Below are 16,128 nucleotides of genomic sequence, written 5' to 3'. Positions count from 1 at the left end.
TGGTAAACCATCCTGGTCATTTGGGATTGTCATCCTCTTTCCACTGTCACTGTGCCTTCTGAGTACTTAATGAAGGTATTGTGTCTCTACCCATGGGAATTCTGGAACCGGCAGCCTGTGGGTAGTGGGTAGTGACGTCCTTTCCTGCTCGTGGCTCCCCTCATGTGTTAATGAAGTTCAGGTGAGCAAGCACCTGCTGCTGAGTCTCTCCCAGGGAACAAGTTCTACTTGTTTCCTTTTTTTACTGTCAAATGGTAAGGGTGAGTCCCATTCATTAGATTACTATATGTGGGCTCGGATTAGTTTCCAGTCCTACTTGGCGTAATTGGCCGGGGCAGTGAGGGCTCTCTTTCCCCTTTCCCCCAGCGTCCGGCACTTAGCAGCGGGCCGGCCACCCCTGCCCGTTTCTTACGCCTTCCCTAGTGTTTCCCGCACAGCTAGCCGCCTGAGCCTTAACGCTGGTCCAGTGTCCTCTGTGTACTTTCTAACCCCTCTTCCATTTGTTCTCCTGGGCTTTGAGGGTAATCAGGTGGCCTGGGGCTGGGTGGGCGGAGTGATGTGGAGCCGCGCAGTCTCTGAATAGAAGGTTAAGATGTCACCTGTAGGTTGAGAAGGAAAACTTGCTATGCCAAGGTACATGAGCAGAGGCCCTCCAGCGGTCCGGAGAAGTCAGGTAACCTGCTCAAGGTCACAAAACTAGTATGTGCTAGCACCAGGACTCAACTTCAAAGCAATGCAAAGCTTTAAGAGGCTGGGAATTTTGTCTTTTATTTATTGCTGCTAGAATAGCGTGTGGCCATAGGAGGCACTTCTCCTGTTTTGCCCTCATCCAGTCATCGACTCTTTCAGCTCTCCTCTCTTATGACATCAAAACATGTCCCTGTTGCTCTAACGCACTGAGGCTCTTTCTCTTTTTAGGCATCAGAACCCTATAGAATATTGATATACATAATTGAAACATTAAGTATAGATTTACTAATATACATGCGGTATAAAGTCATAACCTCAAGAGTACCTGTCTCCAAAGAAAAAGGTTCCAAAATGATATTAGAGGTTGACCATCTCACTTTTGAGCCTGTAGATCACTGGTGTTCTGTGGGCACATAATTGGAGAGCTAGTGCTTTAACCACACTAGAAGAATTGCATTCCACAAATTAAATACCATCGCGTATACTGCCATTCCCCTCCCGAGCAGTATGTTCTTCCTGGACCACCACTGGTGAGCTCCTAATTGTCCTTCAAGGCCCTGTTTAGTTGTCACTTTTTGGTGGCTTTTTTTCCTTCTTTGTGGGGCCACTGTCAACAACACGCCCCTCTGGTCTATGCTTACCCCTATTTGTCTTCCTACTTCTCTGCCAGCTTCCCCAGGCCACAGCCTTGTTATATCCACCTCTGTGTTCCCAGCATTTCACACGTGGCATTGTATTGAGGAGGCATTTAAGAGGGGCTTTTTGAATTGAAGTTACACAGCTTCTCTTGTATGTCTTGTGACATTTATTAAGTGGTGATTCTGTATAGAGGAACAGACTCTAAGACCTGGTTCCTTTAATACTGAAGTGTCAAAGTAGAGTGGAAATTTTAGTATCTGCTTTTTGGAGCAAGGAGAGAGCGCAGTGGTTGCTTTCCAATCCCAAACTAACACTAGTTAGGGAAGGACTTTTCAGAGGCATGATGTGGACCTGGGATGTATTGTTAGTAAACTGACTCTGGTACAAACCTGAGAAGAAACCATCATTATTGCTTGATTTTTAAGGAAAAATTCAAAGCCTTGATCACCATTTTTTCCTTCTTCAAAGTGATATCATGTTATAATGCTAAACTTTTTATTACAATAGAAGTGAATTTGTTTAATTTTTTAGTCAATATTCAGTCTGAATATTTACCAATTTTGCAAATATGGATGCATTTTTTTTATAATAATACATATGTTTAAAATTAGCTTTGGAAATTTCAGACTAAGTTATATAAATTTGATATTTCTAAAACAGATATTCATAGTAATGTGTACTTAGGAAAGTTCACTGTGTTCATCCTGTAGATCAGTTTCGACCAGGTGTAAGATACAGTATTTTCCTGTATGGGTGCAGAAATCAAGGATATCAATTATTACGTTCTGTAATTGGATATATAGAAGAATTGGGTAAGTTAAATGGGTAAGTTTTCTTAGAGTTCAAGGTAACATGAGAAATTATAAATGGACAACAATTGGGATCTAAAAATATATTATATGGGATGTTTAGTTCAAGGAAGTAAACATAATTTGTATAATAAATTTAAAATTATTTGTGATTACTTATTCTTCATTTGTTTAATGTTTATATTTCTTATTGAAAAATTAAATCTTAATTTGGATGTCAAAAATACTCAATTTGCACTTACGCAAATTTAAGCAACTATTAACTTCTTCCAGACTTCAATAAAGATGGGAAATATAAATGAAGTCTATTTGAGTAGCAACTTAAAGATTTTTGCATAGGTTTCTTCCCTAGATTGGTATTATGTTCAAAAGTTGTAAGTTCTACATTTGTGTGTCTGGTTATTAGCTTCACAGCAAAAGTGTTTGTGACAATATCTGTGAAAGTTTGTGATTAAGTAGAGAATAAAGTTTTAATTCCAAGTTGAGCTATTTTTGAAGCCAGACACATTAATGTCTTAACTCTGTATTAGTAAACTCTCCTTTAGCTATTGACATTTTTTCCTTTTACAGCTCCAATTGTTGCACCAGATTTTACTGTTGAGGATACATCTGCAGATTCCATATTAGTAAAATGGGAAGACATTCCTGTGGAAGAACTTAGAGGCTTTTTAAGAGGATATTTATTTTACTTTGAAAAAGGAGAGAGAGACACATCTAAGATGAGGGGTTTGGAATCTGGTAAGTAAATTACTAGAGTGAGTATAGTGCTTCTTAGACATTCTTCATTAATCACAAAAGAACAGGAAAGGAAAGAAAGTGCCGCTGATTACTTGAATACTGGTTCCCAAAACTGTCTGAAAAATAGAGAAATGAAAGTGCAGTCATTTTATTAATATGAGAATTTTAAGATTTTAAGTATGTGCTAAATGATGTGGAGTCATTCAGAAATCATTTATTCTGAAGCCTTTAATTGTAAGCCCTATAGGACAGAAACCATCTCTTACTAGTCTTGCATGATCAATAACATAGCATCTCATGAAGGTTACTTAAAAAAAAGTCTTCCTGTATTTAATGGAGAAGAAAAACTCAGGAACCCAAAGAATGGCTTTAGAGCTTCCTTTGTTATCTGACAGAAAGCTGCCCTCACAGTTAGCCACAGCCTTAGAGAGCTGGGAAACTTAATTGACTGGATGGGTCGAGTGCATCCATTAGATCTTAGAAAGTACAGTCAATCCTTGACAACTGGTAAGTGTATGGCCAAAGAATTTAGAGAATTCTTAAATTTACAAATACAGAAATGTTTATGCAGACTTCTGGCTTTTCCCTAAATTGTTTCTGTTGGAGTTAGCGCTTTCTTATTCATAGCTGCATAACACAAACATACCATCTTTTCAATTTGAGAGCTTTCATTCCCCTTAATGACCTTTCCTGAGAAAGAAACCGTTTTAATTATTTAATGCTGGTCTGACAAGTAGAGAGCCGCATCGCTGCACCAAGATGCTGACCAGGCATTAGCTCAGTCACTTCCAGAGAGCAGCTGCGTTAAGTGTGCACCGTCCCCACATCACTAAGTTCTGCGTTTCCTGAACCTTCAGTGTTGCCTGTGGAGGAGGGAAACCCTAAATATGAAATTCTACAAACATCCGGAGTCTAGTGTAATTTTCCTCAAATGCTCAAATTTTATACTTGAGCCAGTTAAAATTCTGGACTTCCAGCATCTAGATTTCTATTTAGACATGGTGGATCGGTCACTAAAATCAGAGTAAAATAAAAAAAATAATAAAAAAATACGTATAAAGGCACAAAGAGAACTAGAGAGGCAACAGTATCCCCAAAAAGTGGATTTAGACATTTGGGGGCTATTGGAAGTGGGGCAAATGACCTAGAGGAGTGGAGGATGGTAAAATCTGGGTGGACAGTCAGTTATCAGTGAGAAGTAATTTAATTCATTCTTCAAGGCCAGGATTGGAGGAAAATGGTTAGGGTGGATGTGGGCTAAACGTTGGAGGTGATTGAAAAAGTCTGTAAGGGGCAGTCCTACACCAGCTTCATCTAGCTAATGTGAATGCCCTCTGCCCTGCTTGCAGACAAGAGGTTTATTCTTTGAAGAAACTGAACCAGAGAGCCTCCAGACAGGGGGACGCCTGGAGCAGTATAACCTTCCCTTTTCCTCCTTTTCACCCAGCAGTTTGGACATCTTCAGCTAGGCCTATTTCCTCGGTCAAAAGATTAGAGGATCTTTCTTTGGGAAAAGTAAATGGTTCCTGAGGAAAGACGTAAAAGATGCTGATGTTTGGGGGATTGTCCCAGTGAAAAGCGAGGAACCCACCTGGTCATTCCCCACCAGGCATAAGTAAAGCCCACAGACCAATAAATCTCACCCACGCACAGCAAGGCTCTGTGGGCCTTTGTGGCTCACTCTGAAACATCACTAGCAGCCAGGGATAACCAGATGGTTGAGAAAGCTTCTAACATGAAAGACAGAAATCAGAGGAGACAGATTCAATGGGGAGAAACAGAAATTTAAAACAAAAAGCAAGACTATTCTTGGATTATTGAGATAAACTGTATTTATTGAAAAGACATGGCACTTATAAAAAGTAAAAATCAGAAGACAGGTAAAAACTCCTCAAAATTAAAAATGTGGTCAGAAATATTTTTAAGGAATTAGAAGACAGAGAAATTAAATGGAAAATTGAGAAATTCTTCCCCAAATTAGACAAAGGCAGAGGAGAAAACTGGGAGTTAAAAGAAAGTTGGAGCATCAAAAACCTGCAGTATCCTGCTTTATAGGACTTCTGTCAAGAGAAGAGTGAAATAGAGAGAAGAAAATTTTTAAAGACGTAGCATTAGAAAATTTCCCAGAACTGGAAGACCTCAGTATATAGAGTAAAAGGTCCCATTAAGTACACAATTAAATAAATAGAAAAATAAACTCTATGCCAAGGCATGTCATCGTGAATTTTTGAGCACCTGATGTATAAAGAAAAAATCCTAGAGACAATCAGAGAAAAGCAGCTTGTGTGCAAGGGGTCAGCAATAAGAAGGATAGCAGCCTTCTCAACAACACACCAGATACTAGAAGGGACCACAGATGTGTCTTCAAAATACTGAGTGAAAATTATTTTTAACCAATGATTTTATTCTTGGCCAATCTATCGACCAATTTGAGAGTGGGAGACATTTTTAGGCATGCAAGCCTGCCCATATTTCTTCCTCCCTGTACCCTTTCTCAGGAAGCTGCCAGAGGAATGCTGATATCAACCTGAGGAAATCAGTGGGGAGGCAGCAGTCTCGAAGGCTTCCAGTCTAGAGGAGATGCTCCAAGGAGGAGGCCCTAGGAGGGAAGTGGGCAGGGGCTGGGGGAGGGCAGTGGCACTAGGACTTGGTGTGTTGGCCCACATGGAAAATTGTATTGAATATTCATTCGAGGATGTGGGAAGAATTAGGAATTGATACATTAAGCAAATGAGGATAAACATCAGTTATAACAACAGAAAAACAGGAAAGAAAACATAATTCCAAGCATTTTGCCTTAGCAGTAATCTGTATTTATATGATGACAGTAATATAAATCCTGAATTGACCAAATGTTTTGATGTTTCTGTATGCCCGATGTGGGGTTGCAGGGAGAAGTGGTAGTGGTAGGTGTGACAGAGCGAAATCTTCATCCACCTCGTAGGACATGAGTAGATCGTGTCTAAAATTTAAAACTCAAGCACGACCAGTTTAGGTTTATTTTGAAAATTGGAAGTAAATACCCAAAGAATTTGATAACATGATTTTTAAAGGGGTTGTACACTGTGGGGGAAAGGTGCTAGCAAGGAACTGCTCCTTTTTGGTTATTAACCATTTAGTATGGTTTAATTTTTTAACTATGGTCTAGTATTATGTTGGTGAAAATTTTTAGAAGTAATCATTTAAACAGCTCTTTATGCTTCTTTTTGAAATGACTCAAAGGCTTCCTCATTAGTGTCTCATTTGAGAACTCAGATGCACACTGCCTCTTTTCCTGAGTGGTTGAGAGTAATCTCCATTGATATGAACTTTTGCTCCCTCGAGTCTCTCACTGGACTTCTACCGTGTTTCCCCGAAAATAAGACCTAGCCAGACAACCAGCTCTAATGCATCTTTTGTAGCAAAAATTAATATAAGACCCGGTCTTATTTTAATATAAGACTGGGTATGATACAATATAATATAATATAAGACCGGATCTTATATTAATTTTTGCTCCAAAAGACGCATTAGAGCTGATTGTCCGGCTAGGTCTTATTTTCAGGGAAACACGGTAGACAGGGTCAGCCTGAGTGACAGAGTCCCCACCTCAGTGAGTTTTGGTTGTAGTGGTTTTTCATGCTCTTAATAACAGAAAGAAAAGTGACTTGTAGTGATTGTCTGTTAACATGCCAGGCAGTATTTTAGAGAATGGTTATGAAAACTTCACCAGTGACGTAGGGTCGTGATATTCTATTTCATAGTTAGAGACTCTCAGTTTCAGGGTGGTTTAAATAATAGGTCCAGGTCACATAGCTACGTACTAACTGGCAGAGGTAGAACTTGACGATGGCACTGGCTGGCTTCACGGGCCTTGGCTCTGGAGCTGGCCGGCAGCTGGACTCATCTGAAAAGCATATGAGAGTGACAGCTATGAGTAACCATGTGTTTAAAATGATATAGAAATCTGTAATAATTTTCTTCACTTTAAAAATAGGTCGTTCTGATGTAAAGATAAAAAATATTACTGACATATCCCAGAAGACACTGAGAATTGCTGATCTTCAAGGGAAAACAAGTTACCATCTTGTCTTGCGAGCCTATACAAATGGTGGAATGGGCCCAGAGAAGAGCATGTTTGTGGTGACAAAGGAAAATTGTGAGTTAAATATTGCCATTGAGATGCTTTGCAAATGCATAGTGATTCTAGTGATTTTCATTTATGAAGAAACCCCCTCTTTTTTAAATTTCACATTTTGTTGTAGTTTATAGTGGGTAGAGGGCAGTGTTAAAAGGCCATGAGATGACTTCATATGTATTCTTTTCAGTTATTTGAAGCTATTTCCTAATGAGTACCTAGGAAATTAGTGAATTAAAGATACATCTGAAGTCTATAGAGTTCTAAATTCATGTTGAATTTATGTAATGGTCAATTGGTTTAAACTTTTTTGCCCTGCGTATTCTTGATTTTTAACATATCCAAGGAAAAGTGAAAGAAACTATTCTAAAAAAAAAAATGTGTTAAGCACAACACTTACAAATTTGAGATGGAAAGTGGAGAAGAGTGATGGACTTGGCGATCTTGTCAACAACAAAGGACTTTAATTTGGTTCTGACTTATCTCCATTTCTGAGTTGGTGTTCACGCACACTCTTAAATAAAGGATCATGAGGATATGGTTGTCAGCTGTGGGTGATTTTGCCTCCTTAGGGACACGTGGCAATGTCTGGTGACACTTTTGGTTGTCCTAATTGCAGGTGCTCCTGGGATCTAGTGGTTAGAAGCTCAGGGATGCTGCTAAACTTCCTACAATGTACGTTGTAGCCCTCCCCCCACCACACATACAATGAGGAAATATCTGGCCTACAATGTCAATAGTGCCGAGATTGAGAAACCCTGCTCTAAAGAATTTAAGTATTAGTATAAAAATTATTAAAATAATTGAGGTTATATTTTAATAATTTTCAGTGTCCCTGGAGCAGTTAGGATTTCTTTTCATCTACCAACTTAAATACCTTCTAATATAAATTTATTCTATACTTCATACTAAAAATGGGGATTTTAATATTTGCAATATTCTCTTTTCAGCCGTGGGATTGATCATTGCCATCCTCATCCCAGTGGCAGTGGCTGTCGTCGTTGGAGTGGTAACCAGTATCCTTTGCTATCGGAAACGAGAATGGTAATGCTACCTGTGTTTACTCTTGCTGTTCTGTTCTTATGGGCATGGTTATTCAGTTTATCTTTAACAAACAAGTACTTTTTTTGGTTGAAGCTAGTTAGTAAAAAAAAAAAAAAGAAAAAGATTTGTTTTAGTCACAATTAATGTTAGACAAGAACATGGTATATTATTTAAAGTTTAAAAATTAAAGTTAAAGTATAAATTTTTCCCTACTGTATTTACTATAATTTAAATGTTATTAAATTGTAATAACAGTTGTACTCAAAAAAAAATAAATAAAAATTACAAGCTTAAATATGACAATAGCTAAGTTAAATGTAGCAAGATTAAATGTAGTTTAATAATTAAAATCTCAATTGTCCGGGTGACCTACTCAGAAAATCTGGTCATTTATTCACATATTCAACAAATGTGAATGACTCCTCCCAGGTGAAGAGAGATACAGTGGTGAACTGAATAAGCATGGTCCTTAAGACTTACAGCATGCTGGTGAAGATGGGCATTGTACCCATAATCATGCAATAAATACATGCGTACAAAGTGAGTGGGTACTAGGAAAGGTGCTGGGTGCCATGAGAATGACAAGCGAACCATGTCACTGGAGGTGGTCAGCCATGGCTTCACTGTGGGAGTTCCACCTGAACAGAGTCCCAAAAGGTAAGGAGAGGAGAAAGGATGTTCCAGGAAGAGAGAATAATTTCTCTGAGGACTCAGAAATTAGAAAAAAGTTGATCTAGAGAAAGTGAGAATTGTGTGTCCGGGTGAAACCAGAGCGTGAGTAGCATGAGGTGAGGTGAGATGAGGTGAGCTGAGGTGAGGTGAGGTGAGCAGAGCAGAGACTCAGCGGGAGAGAGCGCCTCGTGATCAACTGGCAGGAGCTGTCCCGGGCTGGGCTTCGGGCACATGGCTGTGTTCATGCATAGCCAGTACTCACTGGCCTTAAAAACGTCATCATTTATGACAAAGACAAAAATGTATTCTAGCAATCCTGGCTTAGAAATCAAAATAGCAATAATTAAGAACTATAGAATATCCTGTTTTGATATATTCTCACTACCAAAAATCACATCTTAAAAATGACTGGAATACAAATAAAAAAGTAAAATAAGAGAGTTTGAAGTTAGCGCATTTCAAAATTACATTAACAAAGCTTTTGTTCGTGTAGGAATTTCAAATAATAAAGTTCTTTTGAACAGTTGTAAATACATGACACTGAGAAATCTGGTTTTTGTTTGTTTAATTTCTGTTCAAGATGACTAACTTGCCTTTTTGTAAGAGTCCAGAGCCTGTTAGCAGTAGAGAACTGCAGAATGCGAGTGTGTTCCCTGAGCGATCCCATTTGCATCATGAACGCGTTTGTGTGTGTGTGAGCAATGCTTGTATTTTACTTTGCCCAGATAGCACAGACACCATTTTATTTCTTTGCTTTCTATTTTTATAAGATATGTAAGATATTGTAGTTTTAGAAATAGAAGTAGTGTTTATCATTTTCAAATTGGAACACATTGTATAGAAAACTCTAGCGAATGATTACACTAAAAATGATCTTCCATTTTTCTCATGTTTATTAAAACATTCTTATGAAATGTCAAAGTAAGCCTCACGATTTATTGTTATCTAATTGCTAATCTTAAAATTATTAAATGTACTTAATCATTCTTTATTTAAAGGATTAAAGAAACCTTCTACCCTGATATTCCAAATCCAGAAAATTGTAAAGCATTACAGTTTCAAAAAAGTGTCTGTGAGGTAATCCTTTATTTTTTTATATTTATCTTTGAAGTACTGGCTTTTTTTTTCGTCTTTTGTGAAAAGTTTTTAACATGCAAATGTCATCCTAAGTAAAATACATTGAAAAAATAAGTGCTTTAATATCTGCTGAATTCTTAAAATTATTAATTTTAGATCACTTGTACCATGCTCTTTTTTCCACTACTGTTAATAGCAAGAAAACTTAATATGTAGACAAAAGTAGCTTTGCTCTAGTATGCACTACAGAATAGCAGAGACAAGTTTTTACAAGCAGATGCAAAAAGAGATACAAAGTAATGCCCCTTGTTGTAGGCGGGCATTGCGGCAGCTTTTAGTGCTATCCTTAATCTCTGTTTTACGATTGATTTCTAGGGAAACAGTGCTCTTAAAACACTGGAAATGAATCCATGTACCCCCAATACTGTCGAGGTTCTGGAAACTCGAACCACGGTTCCTAAAATAGAAGATACAGAAATAATTTCCCCAGTAGCTGAGCGACCAGAGGATCGCTGTGATGCAGAACCCGAAAACCACGTGGTTGTGTCCTATTGTCCACCGGTCATTGAGGAGGAAATACCAAACCCAGGAGCAGATGATACCGCAGGGACCTCGCAAGTCATTTACATCGATATCCAGTCCATGTATCAGCCCCAGGCAAAGCCCGAGGAAGAACAAGAACCCGACACTGTGGGAGGGGCAGGCTATAAGCCACAGATGCACCTGCCCGTTACTTCCACTGTGGAAGACGCAGCTGCAGAAGACGACTTAGACAAAACTGCAGGTTACCGACCGCAGGCCAATGTCAATACATGGAACTTGGTATCTCCAGACTCTCCCAGATCCACAGACAGCAACAGTGAAATTGTATCTTTTGGAAGCCCATGCTCCATTAACTCCCGACAGTTTTTGATTCCTCCTAAGGATGAAGACTCTCCTAAATCTAATGGAGGGGGGTGGTCCTTTACAAACTTTTTCCAGAACAAACCCAACGATTAACAGTGTCACCTGTCACTTCCGTCTGCCATCTCAATAAGCTCTCATTGCTAGTGTTGCCGCATCAGCACTGGGCATCTCGGAGGGATCCTGTGAAGTACTGTTAGTGAGGTGGACTTCACTACATGCAAGTTACACTAAAAGTGTTAATGTGCTTTTAATGTAGTCTAAAAGCCAAAGAGTAGTAACACCGAAATTCAATCCACACAACTCAAGATTTGGAGCTATTGGTGATTCGAGCCAAAGAATTCTCACGTCCTCTACCTTCAAGAAGCACTTCGAGCCTAATTCTGTCCAGTCCATACGTGCAGAACAAATCCCCCAGCCGCTGTGTTCTGTTCTGTCATTAATGGTTTTCTCATATGTATACTTTATGGAATTGCAAGCAGATTTGCAGGCAAGGGCAAAAAATGTCAAAGTAACATGATGATGTTGATTTGCCTGACATTTGCTTCATTGGATGAAAACCAAGCACAGATTTTAAAACTTTTAACACTATTCTCCTCTGTCCACAGCACTTATAAAAGTTAATATAATTTTTAATGTAGTGACAGCTATTTAGTGTTTTGTTTGATAAAGTATGCTGATTTCTGGGCCTACTGTATAATGGTAATCCAACAGTTCTCAGGGGTGCAAACTTGGAAAACGAGCGTGACACTGAGCAGCCCAAATCACAATTGTCTTTTCTGGCTTTGGTAGGTTTTTCAAACCTCTCTGTTATTTTTTAACGTTTATGCCAGCTTCCCATATCACAGTTGGTTGCCCTAATATTTAAAACTTAAATTTCTAAGACTATAGATCTAAGTTGTTTTTAAAAAGTCTGGGTTATTTTTTGTTCCAGTGTCAGTTTTATAAATCCATGAACAAACTCAATATTATTCATAAACATGTAATTCCAGTGACTTATTGTTTGAGACGACCACTAAGCAATGTCTGGCTGCATTCGCTGTCTGTGTAGTTCTCACTGGCTTCGGTTCTTCCTGAGAGGGCCGTGCCCTCCTTGACACCTTGCAGCAGATGTCCCTCCTGACCGGTCATCTTAGCTGTTCCTCTCTTAAATGATCATCAGTCCAGACTGTCTGGTCCAGGCCTCAACATTTTAAATATAAATGAAACAGACAATGCTTCTTACAGGAACAATTATTCAAGGGCTATTTTATATGAAATGTCATAAAGTCGGTGTAAGTCAATGGGCGGACTGTGGAAAGGTGGAGCAGTTGCTCCGTGAGCTGTCCAGAGCCGTGTCGCACAGCCTCCGCTGCCCACCCTTGGTTCTCAGAGGTGATGTCAAGAATGAATGCGGGTCTTAGAAAAGCAGATAAAAAACTACAAAATAGATCTTACATTGTCCTTGCCCTCAGGTTGTCTATGCATTTTGTGCTTTGATAGTTACGGCAAGAGAACTTAAAAATTTGAGATACCTGAATAAGTCAAGATATACCTGTTTTGTTACCAGTTCTGTAATTGTACATAATGGATCAGGTTTTTTTTTTTTTCCTAGCTCATAAATATCTTTATAAAAACCATGTTGTAGATAAGCCACACGGTGACAAAGGACAAAATCTATATAGGTACTTTGTTTATGAATCCAGATTTTTACTGCTAGAATTCAGCTAAATTCCTGAGCTTCATGATACATGGACATGTGGAATGAAAATAGAAATTTTCAACACTAAAACACGTATCAAACCAAAGCCATCACTAGCAAAGTTTTCTCTGTCATCTAATTTCTCCTCTTGGGCTCCTTTCTTAGCTTCCTTCCACCCGACTCACTCAGACCTGGGGCTGCCTTCTCTCCCTGCCGAAGCCTGTCTTCACAGCATCCCTCTTGCCCCCATGCTTTGTTACCATACAGGTTCTTGACTTCATCTCTCTAAGATAAGGATACATGTTGGCTAAGGTAAAGATAAGTTGGTCTAAATTACACTAAACTGAGATCATGGGAAAAGACTGTGTGATCTCTGTCAACACTATATATTTCAACTGTGACCATCTGGATCCTGTGCCCTTCTATGTGACGACTCATTTCTTTGGCTAATGGTGACTGTCACTGGGGCTCTTGAGTCCTCTCACTCTGTCCAAGACTTCACTGCTTGTTCTGTATGGAAAAGGTTGAGTGCTATTCACCTGTCCCCTGCTTCTGAAGGTCCATCCACAACAATCACTAGGTTAATCAGAAGCAGAGTAACGTTCTTAGTCTGGCAAGCTTCTTATAACTCGCTGTACGCTTGGAAGAATGTGGTTTAGGTCTGAGTCCAAAGCAGGTTCCTTATTGTTCCCACTGAACTGAAGACAGCCGAGACCCACTGTGCTGATCGGAAGTGACTGCCTCCCAACCCCTGCCCCACCTGGGCATATGGTGGCAGCCTAAACAGGGCAGTGAAGAGGGAGAGGTAGAGAGAGAAGACAGCCTTTGTCACATACCCTGTTGTTTGTGGCATTGGAGACACTGTCAGTGTTAAAGGCGGTCTCATGTGGTCATGCTCTGTCCGGTCACATTAGTTCCTCTCCCTGGGGGAGGAGTAACTAAAGGCTTGTTGGAAGGGGCGGCTAGATGGGTTCCGTCCATCCCTTCCTGCCTAGGAAGAGGACTGGGGAAATCTTTCTTTCCTCAACTAAAGCCCAATCATTGGCTAGAAAATCCCAAATGTCTGAACTGGAATTCTGTTCCACTTTGTATGTTGAGTAGTACTACATTACTACGTACAGAACACATTTACACATCCCTTATAAACCAATTTCAAGTCAAGCTTCCCTTGTGAGGAATGGAGACTCTGGTAGTCATTACGACTATTTCTCTTGTGAGTGGCCCTCTTAAAGAAATAACATTTCATATAAAAATATTCTTAGAAGACTTAGCTAGGCTTTTAACATTAGATAGTCCTTTTACATTATGTATTGCATGGATTAGTACCCATATACAGTTGAAGTCTTCATGTGTTGAACCTATAGAAGCCTGGATCTGAGATTGTGGCCCTGGCTCTCTGGATAGTTGAATCGTGTGTTTATGTGCTTGAGTGATAGCGGGGCTGTGATCCTGCACCTCAGACCCAGAAGCAGCCATTTCGCAGAAAAGTTGAAGGGCAAAAGTATCATTTTCCATACCAGCATTATTTGCATGGCTCATGGATCTGAAGGATTACATTTAGAACATCGAGTCCTAAAAACTGTGGCCAAAGTCACATTCTTCAAACTTCATGCAGCTTGTCTTCTTGTGGGAAATTAGCCCTATAATTTCTTGATTGTCTTCATACCATCCATATTTAAAGAATATCACTGCCCTTTCAGTATTTGAATAATGTAGTTTAGTGAAGGAGACCAAAGAATATTTTCTTCCAAAGGGAATTTGAAATCAATTTTATGGTATTTTGAAGTTAAAATACTCCCTACCATGTCAATATGCAGAAAATGTTATCTCAAAATTTCTACTGCTCAGGCATAAGATCTGAGAAGACTTTTTACTTACTTACTCTCAAGTGATTTTTGCTGTTTTCTGTTTTGATCCATGTTAAAATTTGTATATCTTTTCTGAAATCTTTTTTCTTATTTTGAAAGTATAAAATTGGGCATCTCAAGAGTAAAATGCAGGATCATTAGCTAATTACAAAGACTAGGCACGTAGGGGAAGTTCGGTAATTTTGTATTGACGGAGTCCCATCCCAGGCTGCAGATTCAAGAGAGTGCTATCTGCAGGGTGGAATATATGAAGATGTAGCTTGTGTAGATCTGAGACTATTGGCTGGAAGCTTCAGTACTCTAAAAGTGGCTCCACAGTTGGAGTGAAAACTTCAGGAAGACTCATGCAAAAGCATAACTAGATATCGTATTTCTCCCTAATTCATAGTTTCTTTGTATTTGGTGGGTATACAGATTGGGACATGTTTGTACCAACCAGCCTGTGTTCTAGCAAACCAACAATTCATCAGTGTGTGAATTTAATTGATTAAGCACTCATTCTTTTAATAAACTTTCTTCCAAGCATTTATTTTAAAATGGAATTTCCTGGTAAAACAAAGTTGCATGGTACCAAGCCCATCTTATTTTTTGTTTCCAGAAGAAAATTTTTCACACAAGAAATGATTTGTGGCCAAACTTACGGGAAATGCATCTGAAGACATGACATTAGAATATCATTGGAAATTACTTGGTTTGAATTTGGCCTGTGTCTGTCTTCATGGATTATGTACCAGGGTTATCAGTGCCAGTATGGAGGATTAAGAACAGCATTCAATTAGTATGTCAGGCTTTCTTGTGTGTGGTAAAAATTTAGGGGATGTAGTTTGATGTAGAATAAATCCAAATCTGTATAATTATGATATTGACTTATGACAAGATTCTATTATTTTTAACCATTAGTAGTGCTTATTTCTCCCTATGTTAGGAATATTAATACTTTGGATTGTAAGTGTCCAAACCGTGTTTCCCCGAAAATAAGAACAGGTCTTATATTAATTTTTGCTCCAAAAGACACATTAGAGTGTATTTTCAGGGGATGTCTTGTTTTTTTTTCATGTACAACAATCTACATTTATTCAAGTACAGCCATGTCATCTTGTGGAACATCGTCATAACGTACTAAATACGTCCATCTGGCTGACGATCTTAACTGGGGCTTATTTTCGGGGTATGTCTTATTTTCGGGGAAACAGTTATAATCAGAATTCACCTATGCAAGACAAATTCTAACTGCAACATTTTTATGAAAATTAAAAGTATTTTAAGAGGGAATCCCTCTGAATGTTTTTCTGTGCAAGTGCCTAGCTGAAGAACCATAGAAACAGTAAATTCAAAAACTTTTAAATAAATAAACCCTAACTAATTGAATATTAACCAAATACAAAGCAGTAATAACTTATGTTGCTTTTTGGTTGTTATAACTGAATACCCTAAAAACTAAGATGTGAACAGGGAAAAATTAATATTTAATCAACAAGGAAATTGATTTTATTACATTTATATATATCTCCTAAGATTTATGTAAATCTTTGCTGTAGCCAATCAGAACTAAAAAAAAAAAAAAAAAAAAAAAAAAAAAATACAACATAGACCTTATGCTGCACTTAAGCCAAAAATACTTTGTACACCTTTGAATGGCTCACTTAAAAGTACTGAATTCTCTTATATACTTTAAAATGTATATTAGAATTATTCCATTTTAAATGGGTAACTTTCAATTTCTGAACTTACTATTTTTCCTAAGCATTCCAGTGGTGTATTCTAAAAGATCAAAAGATTTCTATGTGGTAATACAATTTTCATTAAGACGTGGATAAGTTAACTGTTAGGTTTAACATTAGTATTTTTGCAGTTGATCAAAGAAAACTACTGAATAATGATTTTCATAAA

At 38.4% G+C, this 16,128-nt stretch overlaps 1 protein-coding gene across 1 annotated transcript in view; it reads left to right on the top strand.

Annotated features, from left to right (window-relative positions):
• LIFR (LIF receptor subunit alpha) overlaps positions 1–13,848 on the top strand; it is a 65,431-nt gene extending 51,583 nt beyond the window's left edge. Inside the window, exons 15-20 of the mRNA XM_033110142.1 lie at positions 2,040–2,141; positions 2,709–2,876; positions 6,853–7,014; positions 7,944–8,037; positions 9,708–9,786; positions 10,162–13,848. Coding sequence (XP_032966033.1) covers positions 2,040–2,141; positions 2,709–2,876; positions 6,853–7,014; positions 7,944–8,037; positions 9,708–9,786; positions 10,162–10,785 — 1,229 coding nt within the window. The 3' untranslated portion in view covers positions 10,786–13,848. The remainder of the gene's footprint in view (positions 1–2,039; positions 2,142–2,708; positions 2,877–6,852; positions 7,015–7,943; positions 8,038–9,707; positions 9,787–10,161) is intronic.
• The last annotated feature ends 2,280 nt before the right edge of the window (positions 13,849–16,128 follow it).

This window comes from Rhinolophus ferrumequinum, chromosome 7, assembly GCF_004115265.2.
Source record: "Rhinolophus ferrumequinum isolate MPI-CBG mRhiFer1 chromosome 7, mRhiFer1_v1.p, whole genome shotgun sequence".
NCBI lineage: Eukaryota > Metazoa > Chordata > Mammalia > Chiroptera > Rhinolophidae > Rhinolophus > Rhinolophus ferrumequinum.
The sequence above is the reverse complement of the archived record's forward strand: the minus strand, read 5'-3'. Positions and strand labels throughout refer to the sequence as shown.